Source organism: Hemiscyllium ocellatum, chromosome 14 (assembly GCF_020745735.1).
Source record: "Hemiscyllium ocellatum isolate sHemOce1 chromosome 14, sHemOce1.pat.X.cur, whole genome shotgun sequence".
Taxonomy (NCBI): Eukaryota; Metazoa; Chordata; class Chondrichthyes; order Orectolobiformes; family Hemiscylliidae; genus Hemiscyllium; species Hemiscyllium ocellatum.
The window spans coordinates 35908184-35924594 of record NC_083414.1 but is presented as its reverse complement, the minus strand read 5'-3'; the positions used below and the strand labels follow the sequence as shown (position 1 = coordinate 35924594).

The window sequence follows — 16411 nt, the reverse complement described above, 5'->3', positions numbered from 1 at the left end:
CGCCTCAGGTGACTGGCTGTGCGGAGTTTGCACATTCTCCCGGTGTCTGCGTGGGTTTCCTCCGGGTGCTCCAGTTTCCTCCCATAGTCCAAAGATGTGCGGGTCAGGTGAACTGGCCATGCTAAATTGCCCGTAGTGTTAGGTAAGGGGTAAATGTAGGGGTATGGGTGGGTTGCGCTTCGGCGGGTCGGTGTGGACTTGTTGGGCCGAAGGGTCTGTTTCCACACTGTAAGTAATCTAATCTAATCTAAAGTGTGTTCCTCTACTCCACCATATCAAAGCAAAGCAAGGCAGTTGGATAAACTTTAATTCACAGCAGCCTACTGATCTCTTACATATTCGCTTAGGTTTTAGGTTATAAAATCTTCCCAAAATTTGACAAAAAAGTGAGCAGTGGACGGATTTCATCTTTAGTGTGTTCAACTGTTTATTGATGCAAAGCTTTCAAAGTGATATACACTGTTCTTGAAAAATATGGGGAAAGTGCATGCTTTAGCATCCCTTTAAAAAAAATTTAACTGTGAAGAAACCCAAATTATTCAAGGGATGCAAGAATGGCTTGCTTTAGGAATTACCAGGAAAAGACTAATGGTATTAGAAATTGAAATCAACGCTGGTGTGGCCAGCAACATACACTTTGCTCAATTGAAATTAATACAACTTCAACTTTTACGCAAACTGATATTTACTTGCTGGTCATTCATTATATCTCTGATAAAACAACATGCTTGCAGATGCTGCCATTTCAGTTTTCTTGGGTTGAACTTTACACTTTGTTGCTAAAGAATAAAAGGTATAGAGTTTTAAAAGAAATTTTCGCCGTGAGACTCAGCAACATTTCTTAGTGAATGCACCTCATTTATCACTGACCGCACCCCACAGAGTCCCTCATGTCCGGTTGTATTCCCGCATGCTGTTCCCAGATCAACTCACTGTTTTCTAGATATATGCTGAAAGATGAGCATCCCTTGTGCCCGCACCATCTTTAAAAGGTTGTTGTGCACCCAGCAACATGTTTACATCTGGCGTTGCCCCTCACTGGCAAAGGAAAAGCACGGCAACCACAAAGCCACACTGCTTATGTCAACATTCCTTCACCTACAGAAGCCTATTTTCTCATTTTAGTTGCTGTTTCACCATCAGGCCCCACAGGCTACCCGTCCTTCACTACATCCCATTCTAAACATTCTAAGTCACTGTTACTCTGAACTCATAGTTGACCCAAATCTTGTCATCGTCCAGTAGAAAAACATCTCATACAGACAAGCCATTACATAAGTCCAAACATAAGCATTTATTGACAACTAGTGGAAATGAAGTCAAAGAAAATGGGCATAGGTTGAAGTTCATCCCCACAATGCAAACTCTATGTCAGCATGATAACCATTGACTATTTGACAGTCCACGATGGTCTTCAGCATTCAGCTCCATTTTACTGAAACGGGTGCCAATCAGGTTTTGTCTGGCTTGCAATGTCTGATGCAGTCGAGCTTGGTCTTTCTCAGGGGGAACTTCCTCCAGCTCAATGCCCTAACTGACCATAATCACCCTCCTGTAGCTTACCATGCCCAATGCAGTTCTGTATACCTGCCTACACTTTGACTTGACTTTGCCCCCATCCCATCTCCACAAATGCCTGTTACCCCAATCAAGCCTGACTCCACAATACCTAATGGAGGTGCTTCCACTATTACAGGTCTGCTTGCTTCCTCCTTAAAGATTGACAGACAGATGTCCAGGATCACATTAGCCCCTGAGCTCTGGCACATTTTGATGAGCAGTCTGTAGAGATGACTGAGCTGACTGCAATCTCTGCAGCTCTGTACTGACTGTATTGCATTCCACTGATTGCTCATGCTGGCTCGACAGAATGGACTGTTGCACATTCCCTGGAAGGCAGTCAAATTCCATGGTCATGAGTGTCCCAAGTAATCAAGTGACCATTGCCACGTTCCTGAACTGTTTGTGGATTTTGCCCTTGACCAACAGGCACTCTGTGACCAACAGCTGCCACCTCTTGTGTGGACTAAAGACTAGCCCCTACCCAGATTTTGATGTAGCTATTTGGTTGATTAAATGTGCAATGCGCTTGCTGTGCAGGCAGCTAACACATACTGTAGATGTTAGATCGACATTACAGTGTATTGTACATCAACATATCCCATTTTCCACCTATCATCAAGCAGCCTCTCTGTGCCTCTGCACAAAACAATAATAGCTCACAGTCTTCGTCTTTGGCTCTGCCTGAAGCACCAAATAAATAATGGGCATGGAATGGCAAGGCATGGGTGCCATGAGCATATAGATAGGTGCTGAGAGAGCAAGCCAGCAACCTTGGAGATGCAGTCTGGTCCAATCTGCAAGCTGGGTGCCTCTCTGTACATGCAAATTTTTCTTGTTGCGATCTTTTAATGTTAGATGCTGATGCGCCCAGCTATGTTTCCTAGGCGGCCTGCAAATGGTTTGGCGAGGTACCTTGCTGGCTGTGGATGTTGCAAAATGTCTGTAAATGAGGGATGCATACATTTGGTAATCATGGATCATGTGTTGAGATGCTGTTTGTTTCTAAGCAGCATGGAGGGTGGTTACAGGCAGCTATGGATTAAAACGGCTAGGTTCCTGCTTTGACTTCCACGTTGAGAATTCTCGACATCTAGCTTATTTTGCACAATTGCCAAGATATGGAGCAAAATATTAATGAGCTGCGTTGCAGCATTAATAAAGATTAACAAGCTCTAATCCCCCCCAATTGGTAACTCGCTACTGCCAAATGAGAAAGTCACTTCATGGCTTGGCGAATGCATACAAAATGCAAAGGGGTACTCTTGACATCAAGATAGGCCTCACCAGATACCTTGTCAGATTCTGACACTAATCTCACCATAGTCTGCATCACTCAGATCCTAACAAGATTCTGTGCATTAGGTCTGTTGAATTATTTTAACTGCAGATCTCTATTAAAATTTAACAACAATAGCTTGCTTGTAAATTAATTCCTCAGGATAGTGTCCTTGATCTAACCATCTTCAGCTACTTCAATGACTTTTCCTCCATCATAAGGTCAGAAGTTCGCTGATGACTGCACAATGTTCTGCACCATTCACGACTCCTCACACACTGAAGCAGTCCATGCTCAAATGGAACAAGATTTGGAAACTTCCAAATTTGGGCTAACATGTGACAAGTCATCTCTACAACACACAAATGCTATTTCAAATAGAGAATCTGACCATTGTCCCTTGACATTCAATGGCATTACAGTCAGTGAAACCCCATTATCAATATCCTTGATGTTACCATTGACCAGAAACTGAATTGGACAGGTCAGATACAGTCATACAACATAGAAACAAACCCTCCAGTCCAACTCATCCTCACCAACCAGACATCCCAATCTGACCTATTCCCATTTGCCAGCATTTGGCCTGCAGCCCTCTAGATACTTCCTATTCATATACCCATCTGGATCTCTTTTAAACGTTGTAATTGTACCCACGTCCACCACTTCCTCTGACAACTTGTTCCCTTTGAGCAGAACCCTGTGAGTCAAAGTTTGGACATATCTTTCCGAGGAAAAAGCCCTTGGCTATTTCTCTTATCCATGTCCCTCATGATTTTAGAAACCTCTATAAAGATCATCAGTCAGTGTCCAATGCCTGTGCCTATTCAGCTTCTCCTCATAGCTCAAAACCTTCAAAAAAAAAACTAGCCACCAGGATACATGAACATCAACTAGCCATGAAACGATATGACCCTCTCTCACTAGTAACCTTATATATAGATAAAAAAGGACACCATTTTGACCGGGACAACACATCCATCCTAGGACAAGCCAAACAAAGACATGCACGAGAATTCCTAGAAGCATATCCAGTCAACCCCCATCTACCACCCCTGAGGAAAAGAACAGAAAATGACATCGCCAACCCAAAGAAACGCAAACATCTAAATAGAAAGCAGGAATCATCAGCAGTGTTTTGCCTGGAGGCCCACTGAAGATGTTACAGAGTAGGTTGATGAAACATCTGGAAATGAACCTTCCAGCTCAACAAGCAAACCTACATCCAGAACCTCAACCTGAGCTACAAATCTTCTCAAAACATTCAGTCCCAGCAACATCTTTGTAAATCTTTTCTGCACCCTCTCAAGTTTAATAAACATTCTTTCCATAAAAGAGCGCTCAGAATTGTACACAGTATTCTAAAAGCAACCTCACAAATGTCCTTACTGTAGCGACCAAAGCAGGTCAGAGGCTAGGAATACTGCACCAGCAAATCACCTACTGATTTCACCCCAAAGCCTGTCCACAAGACACAAGTCAGGAGTGTGATGGAATTCTCCTCACCTGCCTGGATGAATGCTCTAACAACACTCAAGAAGCTCAACACCACGAAGGAATTGACTGTAACATTTTCTGGCTTACTCAGCACAGACTCCGGATTATAGGTTCAGCAGCACAACATCTACACTATCATCCTTGCATTTAAAAAGAACTGGACATTCTTATCATAAGTTTCAAATAGTGAAAAAGGGTTTATGGAGCCATCTTCTAAATTTACATCAGGCTTCATACTCTCAACATGTCACAAGATTATGGTGGGGAACTGTTTTTGGGCCCTGAGGCATGGAGACAGATATATTACATTCCAACTGAGTTTCAAAAGCAAGAGCTATTATTAACTGCAGTCTGAGGATGACTCATCATCTCTCAAATCGAAATAAAAGTGAAATATCAGTCAAGGAAAATACATGAACAAACAAGTGAAATGAGAAACGATTGAAAACGTTTGGAAGTCCCTATGGTACTAATCATTAGAATGCCTCTATGCATTAAAAGTCTTGTTTGGTCATGTGGCTCTCAGCATGTAATACCTACTTTTGTAACATACTCCTCTGGAAACTAAATCTATCTATCTATCCACTTACGTCTACAAGGCTAGCCTCATATAGATAGATGCTACTGCTTTGTCACTTTGCTATCTCTCAGCTGTATCTGAAGATGGGTTGTACAATACTCCAGACAACTTAGAAGATAACTTAAGGGTTTTTTGCACCTTCTACATTGAAGGTACTAATATTAAGCCAGGGAACCAAAACATCTATAATGACTGGTACCACACCCTGACCACTGTTGCATGTCACCCTCCCTTGCAGTCTCTCAGCCTTGAGAGGACCCAGTGTTGTAAAGATTGCTTGGAAAATCTTGTGTTAAAAATACAACCATTTTCTAATGTTATATTGAGTTTTACTGATGTTAATGCTGAGGAAATACTTGTAACAAACTTCCAACATCACAACTGGATAACTTTCAGGGTTGATTACATGTAGAGGAAACCCACGCAGACACGGGGAGAATGTGCAAACTCCACACAGACTGTTGCTTGAGGTGGGAATCGAACCCGGGTCTCTGACGCTGTGAGGCACCAGTGCTGACCACTGAGCCACTGTGCCACCCCCAAATTGTAATGTGCAATAAACAATTTACTTTAGTATAAAAAGCTGACCCACATTTTCTATTATTCTTGGTCCGAAAGTCAGGTAAATTCAGGTACCTGAAAATAAAGCATTCTTAAACAAATCTCTAATATTTGGTATGATTCAGGAATAGTAGGGCTCAATTTATGGCATGCTACCCCAGTGATTTGTAATACCATACTCAGTGTTCTGCCATAATCCAGTCAAACTTCATAATAGGAATGTCAAATTTTCAATCATCTTAGTTGAATATATTCAACATTAAATATTATTCATGTTATAAATGTATCCTCATCTTTCATACTTAAATGGTAGGTATAGTTACAAAAATAGCCAACATTTTCAATATGAAACTTTGAACGTGAAATCATTTGTTTCATAGCAAAATACAGCATTGTAGAATTATTGCTGTACAGATTCTAACTCCCTAACGTACACAGCAGATCTTGCCTTATTAAGTCTTACTTTCAATGCCATTTGTCATTGTTTTAACATACTTTTAAAATAGCAGCAGGAAGTTATTCAGGAAACGCATTTTTTCCTAACAAGCTGATTAAATTGCAATGAAAATCAGCCCATGATATATTGGGTTTATCTCAGTTTCTTGGGCATTCCTTTTTTGGTCAAGAACTAAAGCTAGGAATTTGACAACAGCAATTCCTCTCCACTTTCCTCTCCATTGCCAAAATATTTCAGAGCTTTTCTGTAAGTTCTCTATAGTAGTTTGATTATTTTCTAGATGAGTTTGAAACATAAAAATTTTATAGACAGCAGAAAAATACAACAAATCTGTCAAGCAGGAAGATTTTTATAATAAAGTAGGTTTAATTTGTTGCAACTGCCTTTTTAGAAAGTTATTTTGTGGTGGTGGTAAAATGAGAGTCTCAAAGTCATTAAGTTATTAAAATCAATTTAATTCTTTTACAGGACTTTAGAGATTTGTCGTGGAATGCAGTCTTAGAAGAAATCTGAAAGTCACTGTAAACTTAAAAGCTGATCAATTATAAAATATTAATTGCTTATTTTTCATCTAATCAGCTAAAATTTTGATAGGGGGAAATCAGCTCAATATTGATGTGTATTTCAGTCTAGTGATTTCATGCCAAAAACTAGTCAGTAATAGAATGTTGTGTGTGCAGTTAATGCAGTTATTCAAAATTTAACATTTCTATTTTGGCTTTGACTCAAAATTTTAATATCACTTAAATTTGCTTAAATGCATTTTCTAAATTTTACTAAAATATACTTTGATTAAAAAAAACAAACCAATGACTTAGGATTCTTTTCCCCCTCAATTAAAGCTGAAGTGCTGTTCTAAATGGAGAACTTCATCAGCAGTGTAGTAATACTATGCTATCTGTAAAAACTCACCATTCCAGTGAGTTAACCTCACAGTAAAAGATGACTTCACAGTTTGTATCACTGTACCCTCCACATTCCAAAGATATGCAGGTTAGTGAATTGGCCATGGAAATGCAGGGTTACAGGGATAGGGTGGTGAGGTGGTCTGGGTGGAATGCTCTTCAGCTGGGCAGTGTAGACTCGAGGGGCCAAATGGCCTGCTTCCACACTGTCTGGATTCTATGATTGAGAGAGAATCTACTTGTCTGCAACAAAAAAACAGCTGTGAATTGATGACTATTTAAGAATAGAAGGATGAAAGTATTTGAAATTCCTTGTGATAAATCGACTCTCAGAATTGGATTAACAAATTTTAAATAGTTTGTTTTTAAGTTGCCTAAAGAGTTTCTATTAGATTTAGTTATATTTGGTGCCAAATCTTCTGCAGATGATGAGTCTAATTTTACTTATGTAGATTATCCACATGTGGGGCCAAAAACCAAATATCCTCAATTGTTTGAGTAATTGATATAAAATTGCTCCTTCCACAATTATTTTTAAACGTCAAACAAATCTTCATTTCTCAGTAATCATATCAAATACAGATACAGGCAGTCCCTGGGTTGAAAATGGGTTCTGTTCTGGAGTCCATTTGCAAATCAATTTGAAGGCAAGTCAGACCACAATGCAGGACAATGTAAAGCAGCTATACATAAATTATTCGTTTGTTGGGTCTTTACAATTACACCCTTGTATGGGATCGTGTTTGTAAATGAAGGATCCCCTGTACTCTCAAACAATAGATGCAGGAGTAGGCCACTCTGCCCTTCGAGCCTGCACCACCATTCAATATGATCATGGCTGATCATCCTTAATCAGTATCCTGTTCCTACCTTATCTCCATCACCCTTGATTCCACTATCCTAGAGAGCTCTATCCAACTCTTTCTTAAATGAATCCAGAGACTGGGTCTCCACTGCCCTCTGGGGCAGAGCATTCCACACAGCCACCACTCTCTGGGTGAAGTTTCTCCTCATCTCTGTCCTAAATGGTCTACCCCGTATTTTTACCCTTTGGTTCAGCACTTACCCATCAGCGGAAACATGTTTCCTGCCTCCAGAGTGTCCAAGTCTTTAATAATCTTATATGTCTCAATCAGATCCCCTCTCAGTCTTCTAAACTCAAGGGTATACAAGCCCAGTTGCTCCAGTCTTTCAGCGTAAGGTAGTCCCGCCATTCCAGGAATTGACCTCGTGAACCTACGCTGCTCTCCCTCAATAGCCAGAATGTCTTTCCTCAAATTTGGAGACCAGAACTGCACATATTACTCGAGGGTGGTCTCACCAGGGCCCTGTACAGCTGCAGAAGAACCTCTTTGCTTCTATACTCAATCCCTCTTGTTATGAAGGCCAGCATACTATTTAGCCTCCTTCACTATCATCTGTACCCACATGCTTACCTTCATTGACTGGTGTACAAGAACACCCAGATCTCTTTGTACTGCCCCTTTACCTAAATTGATTCCATTTAGGTAGTAATCTGCCTTCCTGTTCTTGCCACCAAAGTGGATAACCATACATTTATCCACATTAAACCGCATCTGCCATGCATCTGACCACTCACCTAACCTGTCCAGGTCACCCTGTAATCTCCTAACATCCTCCTCACATTTCACCCTGCCACTCAGCTTAGTATCATCAGCAAATTTGCTAATGTTATTACTAATACCATCTTCTATATCATTAACATATATTGTAAAAAGTCATGCAAAAAGAATTAGTGAATAGAAAGGTAGTGCTGCTACCCCTGGAATTCATGGAAAAGACCAAGATAGGTGGCTTCATGAGTAATTTAACAGAGAAGAACACAAATTAGACTATGAGCAGAATTAACCAGACTATGAGCCGAGGTAGCCGATGGCCTAGTAGTACACAGGTAATGTTCTGAGTGGGGAGCTGGGTTCAAATCTTGCCATGGCAGGTGGTGGAATTTGAATTCAATAAGTATCTGGAATTAAGATTTGAATGGCCATTAATCTATTGTCGATTGCCAGGAAAAACTCATCTGGTTCACTAATGTCCTTTAGGGAAGGAAACAGCCATTCCTTATGTGGTCTGGCCTACATGTGACTCCAGACCCACAGTAATGTGGTTGATTCTTAACAATTAGGAATGGACAATAAATGCTGGCTTAGCCAGCGCTGCCCTCATCCCATGAACGAATAAAAAAAACATTGTATTTAACTGGCATGAAAGAAAAACATCAGCGAATTAGTAAAGCAGTTTTGGCCTCACTATCACTGGTTCTTACCTGGCCATTATGTTGGCCAGATTCAAGCCATGGCATGCAACATTGTGCGAGCAAATGGGTTCTTACATTCTGAGGAATATAAACAATATAGCAACATACCAAATAAATTTCACAGGCCACTGATCTATTGTGCCTACGGCATAATTTATTTTTTCTCACCAATGAACATTAGTTCCTGTTCAATGAATTCCTTTATTCAATATTTATTTTTGCAAATTAGCTTTTTCTATTGCAACTGTGAGAGACACCATCTCACTTTAAATTTCATAGCTTTTTCCTAAAACTGCAAAATTGTACATCTTGATAAATCAGAGGAATTAGGGTTATTTGCACATGAATCACAAAATGTTCACATGCGAGTACACAAAGTAATTTGAAACACATCTGTATTTTCGTCGTTGCTGCAATGTTGTTAGAATATAAAACTACAGACTCTTACTGCAACTATACATATCCTTGGTGAGATTGGAGTTTTGATCCCTTTTTCTAAGGAAAGATATACAGTACTTGTCTTAGAGATGGTGTAACTAGACTAATTCCCGAGATGACAGGGATGTCCTATGAAAAGGGAGACAGTCAAACTGGCCAACGTTCTCTGGCATTTAGAAGAATGAGAGGTGATGTCATTAAATTGCATAAAATTCTTATCAGGTTTACCGGGTAGATTTGAGCAGTTGTTTTCCTAGTTAACGATCTAATCTTAGGGGGGGTCATAGATTCAGGTTAAGAGTTGACCATTTAGGACTGAGATCCAGGACACTTTCTTGACTCAGAGGGCTCTAGGTCTGAAGATCATTACCACATAGGGCTGTGGATGTTCAGTCGTTGAGCATACTCAAGCCTGATATCAGCAAAAACAAAAATAGAACAATGAGTAGTCACATGGATTTCAATGGTAAGGCTTTGTTTGGCAAACATGGATAGAATTTTGAACAAGTAACAGAGGACATAAGAGTAACACAAATGTAATTTAAATTTAATTTAATGTAATTTTCAAAAGGCCTTCAATAAAGTTTAACATATTAGATTGATGAATAAGATCAGAGAATGTGAAATTTGGGTTAAGCAGTAGAATGGATTGCTAGCTGGCTTCAAGATCTACATTAGAAAGTTAAATTAAGGGTAATCGTTCACAGTGGCACAAGCATCAGCTCTGGGGATACTGCCCTGCATAATTTAGACCTTGTAATCAAAAAGAAACTTTCAAAATTTGCAAGTGACACCAAATTACAGGGGTGTTGGCAAGAATGAGCAGAAATGGGACATAGTCAAGACTGATGAGTACTGCCACATACAACAAGGAGATATTGACAAAACCAGCGGAAAAATCAAGTTATTTGCAACTTGGTGAAAATAAAGAGGTTGCAAAACTACTTAGAGAATACTGCAATAATTTAAAAGGGATAAAGGATCAAAGGAATCTTGGGAGTACAAAATGCATAAATCATGAATAACAACATAAGATCATCAACGCCATAGTGGGCGGCACGGTGGCACAGTGGTTAGCTCTGCTGCCTCACAGCGCCTGAGACCCGGGTTCAATTCCCGACTTAGGCGACTGACTGTGTGGAGTTTGCACATTCTCCCCGTGCCTGCGTGGGTTTCCTCCGGGTGCTCCGGTTTCCTCCCACAGTCCAAACATGTGCGGGTCAGGTGAATTGGCCATGCTAAATTGCCCGTAGTGTTAGGTAAGGGGTAAGGGTGTGTTGTGCTTCGGCAGGTCGGTGTGGACTTGTTGGGCCGAAGGGCCTGTTTCCACACTGTAAGTAATCTAATCTAATCTAAAAAAAATCAAATCAAAGCAAAGCAAGCACCTGGGTTCATTTCGAAAGGAATAAAATTGCAAAAAAAAGCAAACTAATATTGTATTGAACTTTGGTCAGACTACACATGGAGCTATGGGAATAATCTGGTTACTTTAAGAAAAATTATGAAGATGAACACAGATGGTGAAAATAAAATTTATAAAGGATGAACTGGAATGAATGAACAGGCTGGGTCTTTTTTTTTCCTGGAAACGTTAAGAGGTGTTCTAAGGAGGCTTGAATTGGAGAGATTTGTAACAAGATCAACCAGGTGGACCTCAAAAAGTGAGGTCCCTGATTGTGTCGGTGGTAGGCGGCATTTGCTATGGAACAAACACTGAACTGGACCAGCCTTATAAATACTAAATACAAGAGCAGGTCAGAGACTAGGTACTCTTGTGAGAAGCTCATCTTCTAACTGCCCGAAGTCTATTTGCCAATTAAAATGCAAAACCAGAAGTATAATGAATACTCTCCACTTGCCCACATAATTGCAACATACAAAGAGTTAATCATCATACATATAAAAATGACCAGCTTGACCTGCTTGATAAATGCCTATTTACCTTGTACATTCATTCTGTCCATTATTGATGCACAGCGGCAACATTTACAAGATGCATTGCAGCAACCCATCAAGACTATTTTCAATAGCAAACTCCAACTGTAACTTCTACTAGCTAGAAAGACAAAGGCAGCAGATAGATGTAAACATCATGACCTGAAAATTCCCCTTCAAGTCACATTCCATCACTGTAGTTGGGTCAAAATCCTGGAACTCCCAGTTACAACAGTGTAACTAGTGACTGTTGACTGCAGTGGTTCAACTTTTCAATGGCAGTTAGGGATGGGCAACAACACTGGTCCAGACAACAATGCCTACATCCCATGGATGAATATCAAAAGAAAGTCCTGTGACAGAATTTTGGACACTAAGGAATCAAAGGATATGGAGATATGACAGAAAATGAAATTGAGGTAGAAGCTAAACTGTAATTTTATTGAATAGAACACTATAGAGTCAGAGATGTACAGCATGGACACAGACCCTTTGGTCCAACCCGTCCATGCTGACCAAATATCTCAACCCAATCTAGTCCCACCTGCCAACACCCGGCCCACATTCCTCCAAACCCTTCTTATTCATATACCCATCCAGATGCCTTTTAAATGTTGCAATTGTACCAGCCTCCACCACTTCCTCTGGCAGCTCATTCCATATACGTAGCACCCTCTGTGAAAGAGTTGCCCCTTAGGTCTCTTTTATATCTTTCCCCTCTTACCTTAAACCTATGCCCTCTAGTTCTGGACTCCCCCACCCCAAGGAAGAGACTTTGCCTATTTATCCTATCCATGCCCCTCATGATTTTGTATTCCTCTATGGTCACCCCTCAGCTTCCAATGCGCTAGGGAAAAACAGCCCCAGTCTATTCAACCTCTCCCTATAGTTCAAATCCTCCAACTCTGGCAGCATCCTTGTAAATCTTTTCTGAACCCTTTCAAGTTTCACAACATCTTTCCGATAGGAAGGAGACCAGAATTGCACGCCATATTCCAACAGTGGCCTAACCAATGCCCTGTACAGCTGCAACATGACCAAGTTTAGAGTTGTGGACAAGATAAGGATTTTGTTGCATGCTTCTTGGGCAACATTATGTCATCTAGTGTACAAACAATTCAGGGAATTGGACATGTATTTGAACACCAGCTACTCAGCAATCGAATTGGAACTGTAATTTGATCCAGTTAGTGGCAAGGAAGAAAGAAGGCATTGCTCTGTTTGACAGATTTATGGTACACTATAGACCCTCAGCATTTAGACAATGCATAATACTGACAATCCGTATACCACCAACCATTCCCATATTTCAGTCCAACACTCCCTGCATACAATGCATTAAGTCAATACATTTTCCTGGCCTGTATTTAAGGATGACTATCATGTGAAATATGCAAGCCTTTTTGACCAGGAAGTACTGAATGCATAATCCTGTCTGTCTTTCTCCAAATATATCAACTATCAGGAATACATGTGACTAGCTTAATCAATTTATTGTGTGTTGTACTGAGCTTCTGCCCATGTCTTCGGACAATTGAATGAGTGAACAACAAGCCAGCAAAAGACATGTAGGAGAGCCACTCTCCTAGCTAAATTGTTTAGTGCATCTAAGCTATCTAATTGTTAATGTGCATGGTCATCCAGAATAAAGCTTCTACTCAATTGTTAGCAGAGTGATGGTAGGAATCAGCAATAGACCTGGTGATACCATCTGCACAATGCTGACATGTTGGCTGATGCCAGGGAACCCAGCAATCTCCAAAGCGTACCTGTGATAAGTCTAAGTGATACTGGGCTTCAACTGACTTCTGTTTGATATATAGAATTATTTCCCATTACTCACAAATATGCCTTTTACCTTCCATATTTGAAATCCTATTGTTTTCAGTTGTGTCCAGTGGAGCTTTCAACTTGTCTGCAATTCAAAAAGAAGTTTTGAGATATTAACTTAAAACGTTTTAGTGAAGTATTTTACTAAGAATATATCAGAAAAGAATGCTTGGCTGGTAACCCAAACGGGTTGTGGTGTGATGTTTTCAGTGTGTTTGAAATGGAGAACAGTTCAAACATGGTTTTCATACATTTAATTTGTTTTCACCGCTGACTTGGTCAAAAAAAAAGAAAAGAATTGCAACATTAAAACATACATGTATGAGAATTTTCCTTTCATATATTTCAAATGTGGGTGGACAAGTAAAAACCAAGTTAAAATTGAGTCAAAAATATAATTACTTAAAACTAAAATGGCTTACAAGAAAACCCAAGTTCAGTACTCTGGTCTCCATGTAATATCAATTATCCACTCTACTTTCATTTTTGTCTCAAAGACAAATATCTACAAAGAAAGTAAGAACGTTCAATGGAATAGTTTTAGTTAATTTCAATCTTATAACAGTTATGTCAAAACGGAAGAAATTGTTAGATATTAATTTCTTTAATAATATCTTTAGCATCTGTTCTGGTGCTTCTAGTTGGATATGCCACTTCCAGAAGTGGGAACCTGGGTTAATTCTCCCTCTCCTAAACTCACGGAGTGGAGCTAATTGCAGCTTCACTACTATCATGATGATGGAGGAGGTAACTCAGAAAACAAAACAGAAATTAAATTTATAAGTTTTGTGATTTGATTAATATTGTGAAAGAGATCAGGGTCAGGCTTTGAAATCACACCTTTCATGAGGGCAAGGCAATAGGAGCAAATTAACAGAGAAGCAGCATTGTGAACTGTCATGGCTTTCCTTGCCATTGAATTTCTTCTACTTCACAACATGTTAATTTTTTCAATTTCATTCAAAATATTCATTCCTTTCAGTACTGATCTATTGCTTTCTCAGGAGAAAAAAAATGTTCGGTTGCATAAGCACTGATTCAATTAATTCATTTTCTTTCAAGTTTTCTCTTCTTCCATTTTACCATATTGACACTGATGTGAAAATAGCTCATAGCTGGTATCATCACTGTAACTTGTTGGTTAAATATTACAGTAAAAGAAGCACCACTCAAGACCAAATCTTAAGCAGTCAACAATTCTACATTCTGCCCTTTACAATATCTAGCAACTGCTGTTGATCCACAGGTCGGGCCTATTTAAAGTGTGAAGGCCTAATTTGATAGTGTTTGAAAATTATCTAAGAAAACTGCATTATGCGATCTCTACACTGCAAGTGGTAACATGATCACTAGTATTTCAGGTCAGAAAGCTCTGTACATAAGATCAGAAATATCATCCAATGGATTCATCATTATTAAATGGAGGGTGTTGTTGATTAATAGGTTCATGGCATTGACAAAAAGCCAAAGATAAATTCTGTAAAACTGTGAAACATAAAGTCCTTTCAATTACAGTGCAGCATTGAGCACATGATAAATTTATTCTATGGAAAGCTGGCAACAAATTTCAAATTTCCCTATTAATCTTATGGGTTTAATACCTGTTTCCAAATAATACATATCATTATGCTTTAATAACAACAAACCTGCGGGATTTCTTGTAGTGCAGTGGTAGCATCCCTATCCCTGGACCATGAGGCCCAGGTTCAAGCCCTACCTGCTCCAGAAGTGTGTAATAATATCTCTGAACAGGTTGATTAGAAATATAGGTCAAATAAAAAAAAACACAACAAACCACAGTACTGGAGAAGTCTGATTCAGCAGTTACAGCAAAATAAAAGACATCTTTTTGCAAAGAAAGACTTTAAATCTCTCACTTCAGCAGTAAGGGCCCTCACATGCCACATAATCACCCTAGTTCAAACAAAGCTACATTTGTTTTGTTCCATGCATTCAATACTGATAGACAGTAGAAAGTTATTTGAATATTTATAGTATCCAGAAGAATGTATTTCTCTTTGAAGGGTCCGATAATGAATAAACGTTTTATGGACTTATTACTACCATTAGGCAGGCTAGATTAGAGAATGCCTTATTTGACAGAAATGAAGCATCTCTCCCCCCTGAAAAGACTTCAGCTGTGACACAACTCTTGGGTCTTCTCTCCTGTTCTGGATTTCCTCAATAGAGATGCAGATTTCATTTAAATTGGTTAAAAAAAAAGCTGAACCAATTTTCAATAAGTACCAGGAGAAACAAATAAACTCTATAGATCACTAAACACGTTCTATTTATTGCCATTACATTTAATAGGAAAGAAGGTAAAGACATTTTGACAAATAAACTGCCTTCAGAAAAAAACTACTGAAGTTAAATTCATCCACCAATAAGATGCAAAAGTTAGCAATTCAGTTAGATACATCACTATGCCTGTAAAGTTGAACTCAACTACTTTTTCAAGCAAATGATAATGACCTTCCCCATCCCATACAAACATACAGCTACGGAGAGAGCAAAGACTGCAGATGCTGGCGATCAGTATGGAGCTGAAAAGCACAGCTGTTCAGGCAGCATCCAAGGAGCAGAGAATGGACATTTCAGGCATAAGCAGGAATGCAATCCTAAGGATTTGCAAAAATGCAACAGAAAAAAAGCTTTGAATTACAGTGTTCATCCCGTAGATTAAACTTCTAAAAATGCCATTAGTTTATGCATTATGGAGACAGACATGACTTCTCACATAGTTTAGCTAGTCATTTGGGTAATCGTGCACTATACTCTGCACAAGGCTCATGATTACATAAATGTAAAAGAAGCATTTTTTTCTAAATGGAGAGAGATTACAGAGATTGGAGGTGCAGAGGGATCTGCGTGTTGAAGAGCATGAACCATAATAGATCAGTATGTAAGTAAAGCAAGTAATTAGGAAAGCTAATAGGAGGGAACAGTTTATTGCAAAAGGATTTAAATATAAACGTATGGAGGTTATGCTTCAGGAATATCGGGTATAAAGATTACTAGACTGATACCTGAAATGGGTGGATTGTCTTTTGAGGAAATCTTGGAAAGACTAGGCTTGTGTTTTCAGTTC

The 16411-nt window shown here is 39.4% G+C and overlaps 1 protein-coding gene across 19 annotated transcripts in view; it reads right to left on the bottom strand.

The window, feature by feature from the left end:
• slmapa (sarcolemma associated protein a) overlaps nt 1–16411 on the bottom strand; it is a 243910-nt gene that overhangs the window by 80621 nt on the left and 146878 nt on the right. For 7 of the 19 annotated variants that reach the window (XM_060835610.1, XM_060835609.1, XM_060835614.1 and 4 more), the window contains one exon: nt 13334–13405. The exons of 9 other annotated variants lie outside the window; for them this stretch is intronic. In XM_060835610.1, the coding sequence (XP_060691593.1) occupies nt 13334–13405 (72 nt within the window). The remainder of the gene's footprint in view (nt 1–13333; nt 13406–16411) is intronic. 3 more of the 19 variants (XM_060835611.1, XM_060835617.1, XM_060835620.1) reach the window with 1 other exon arrangement.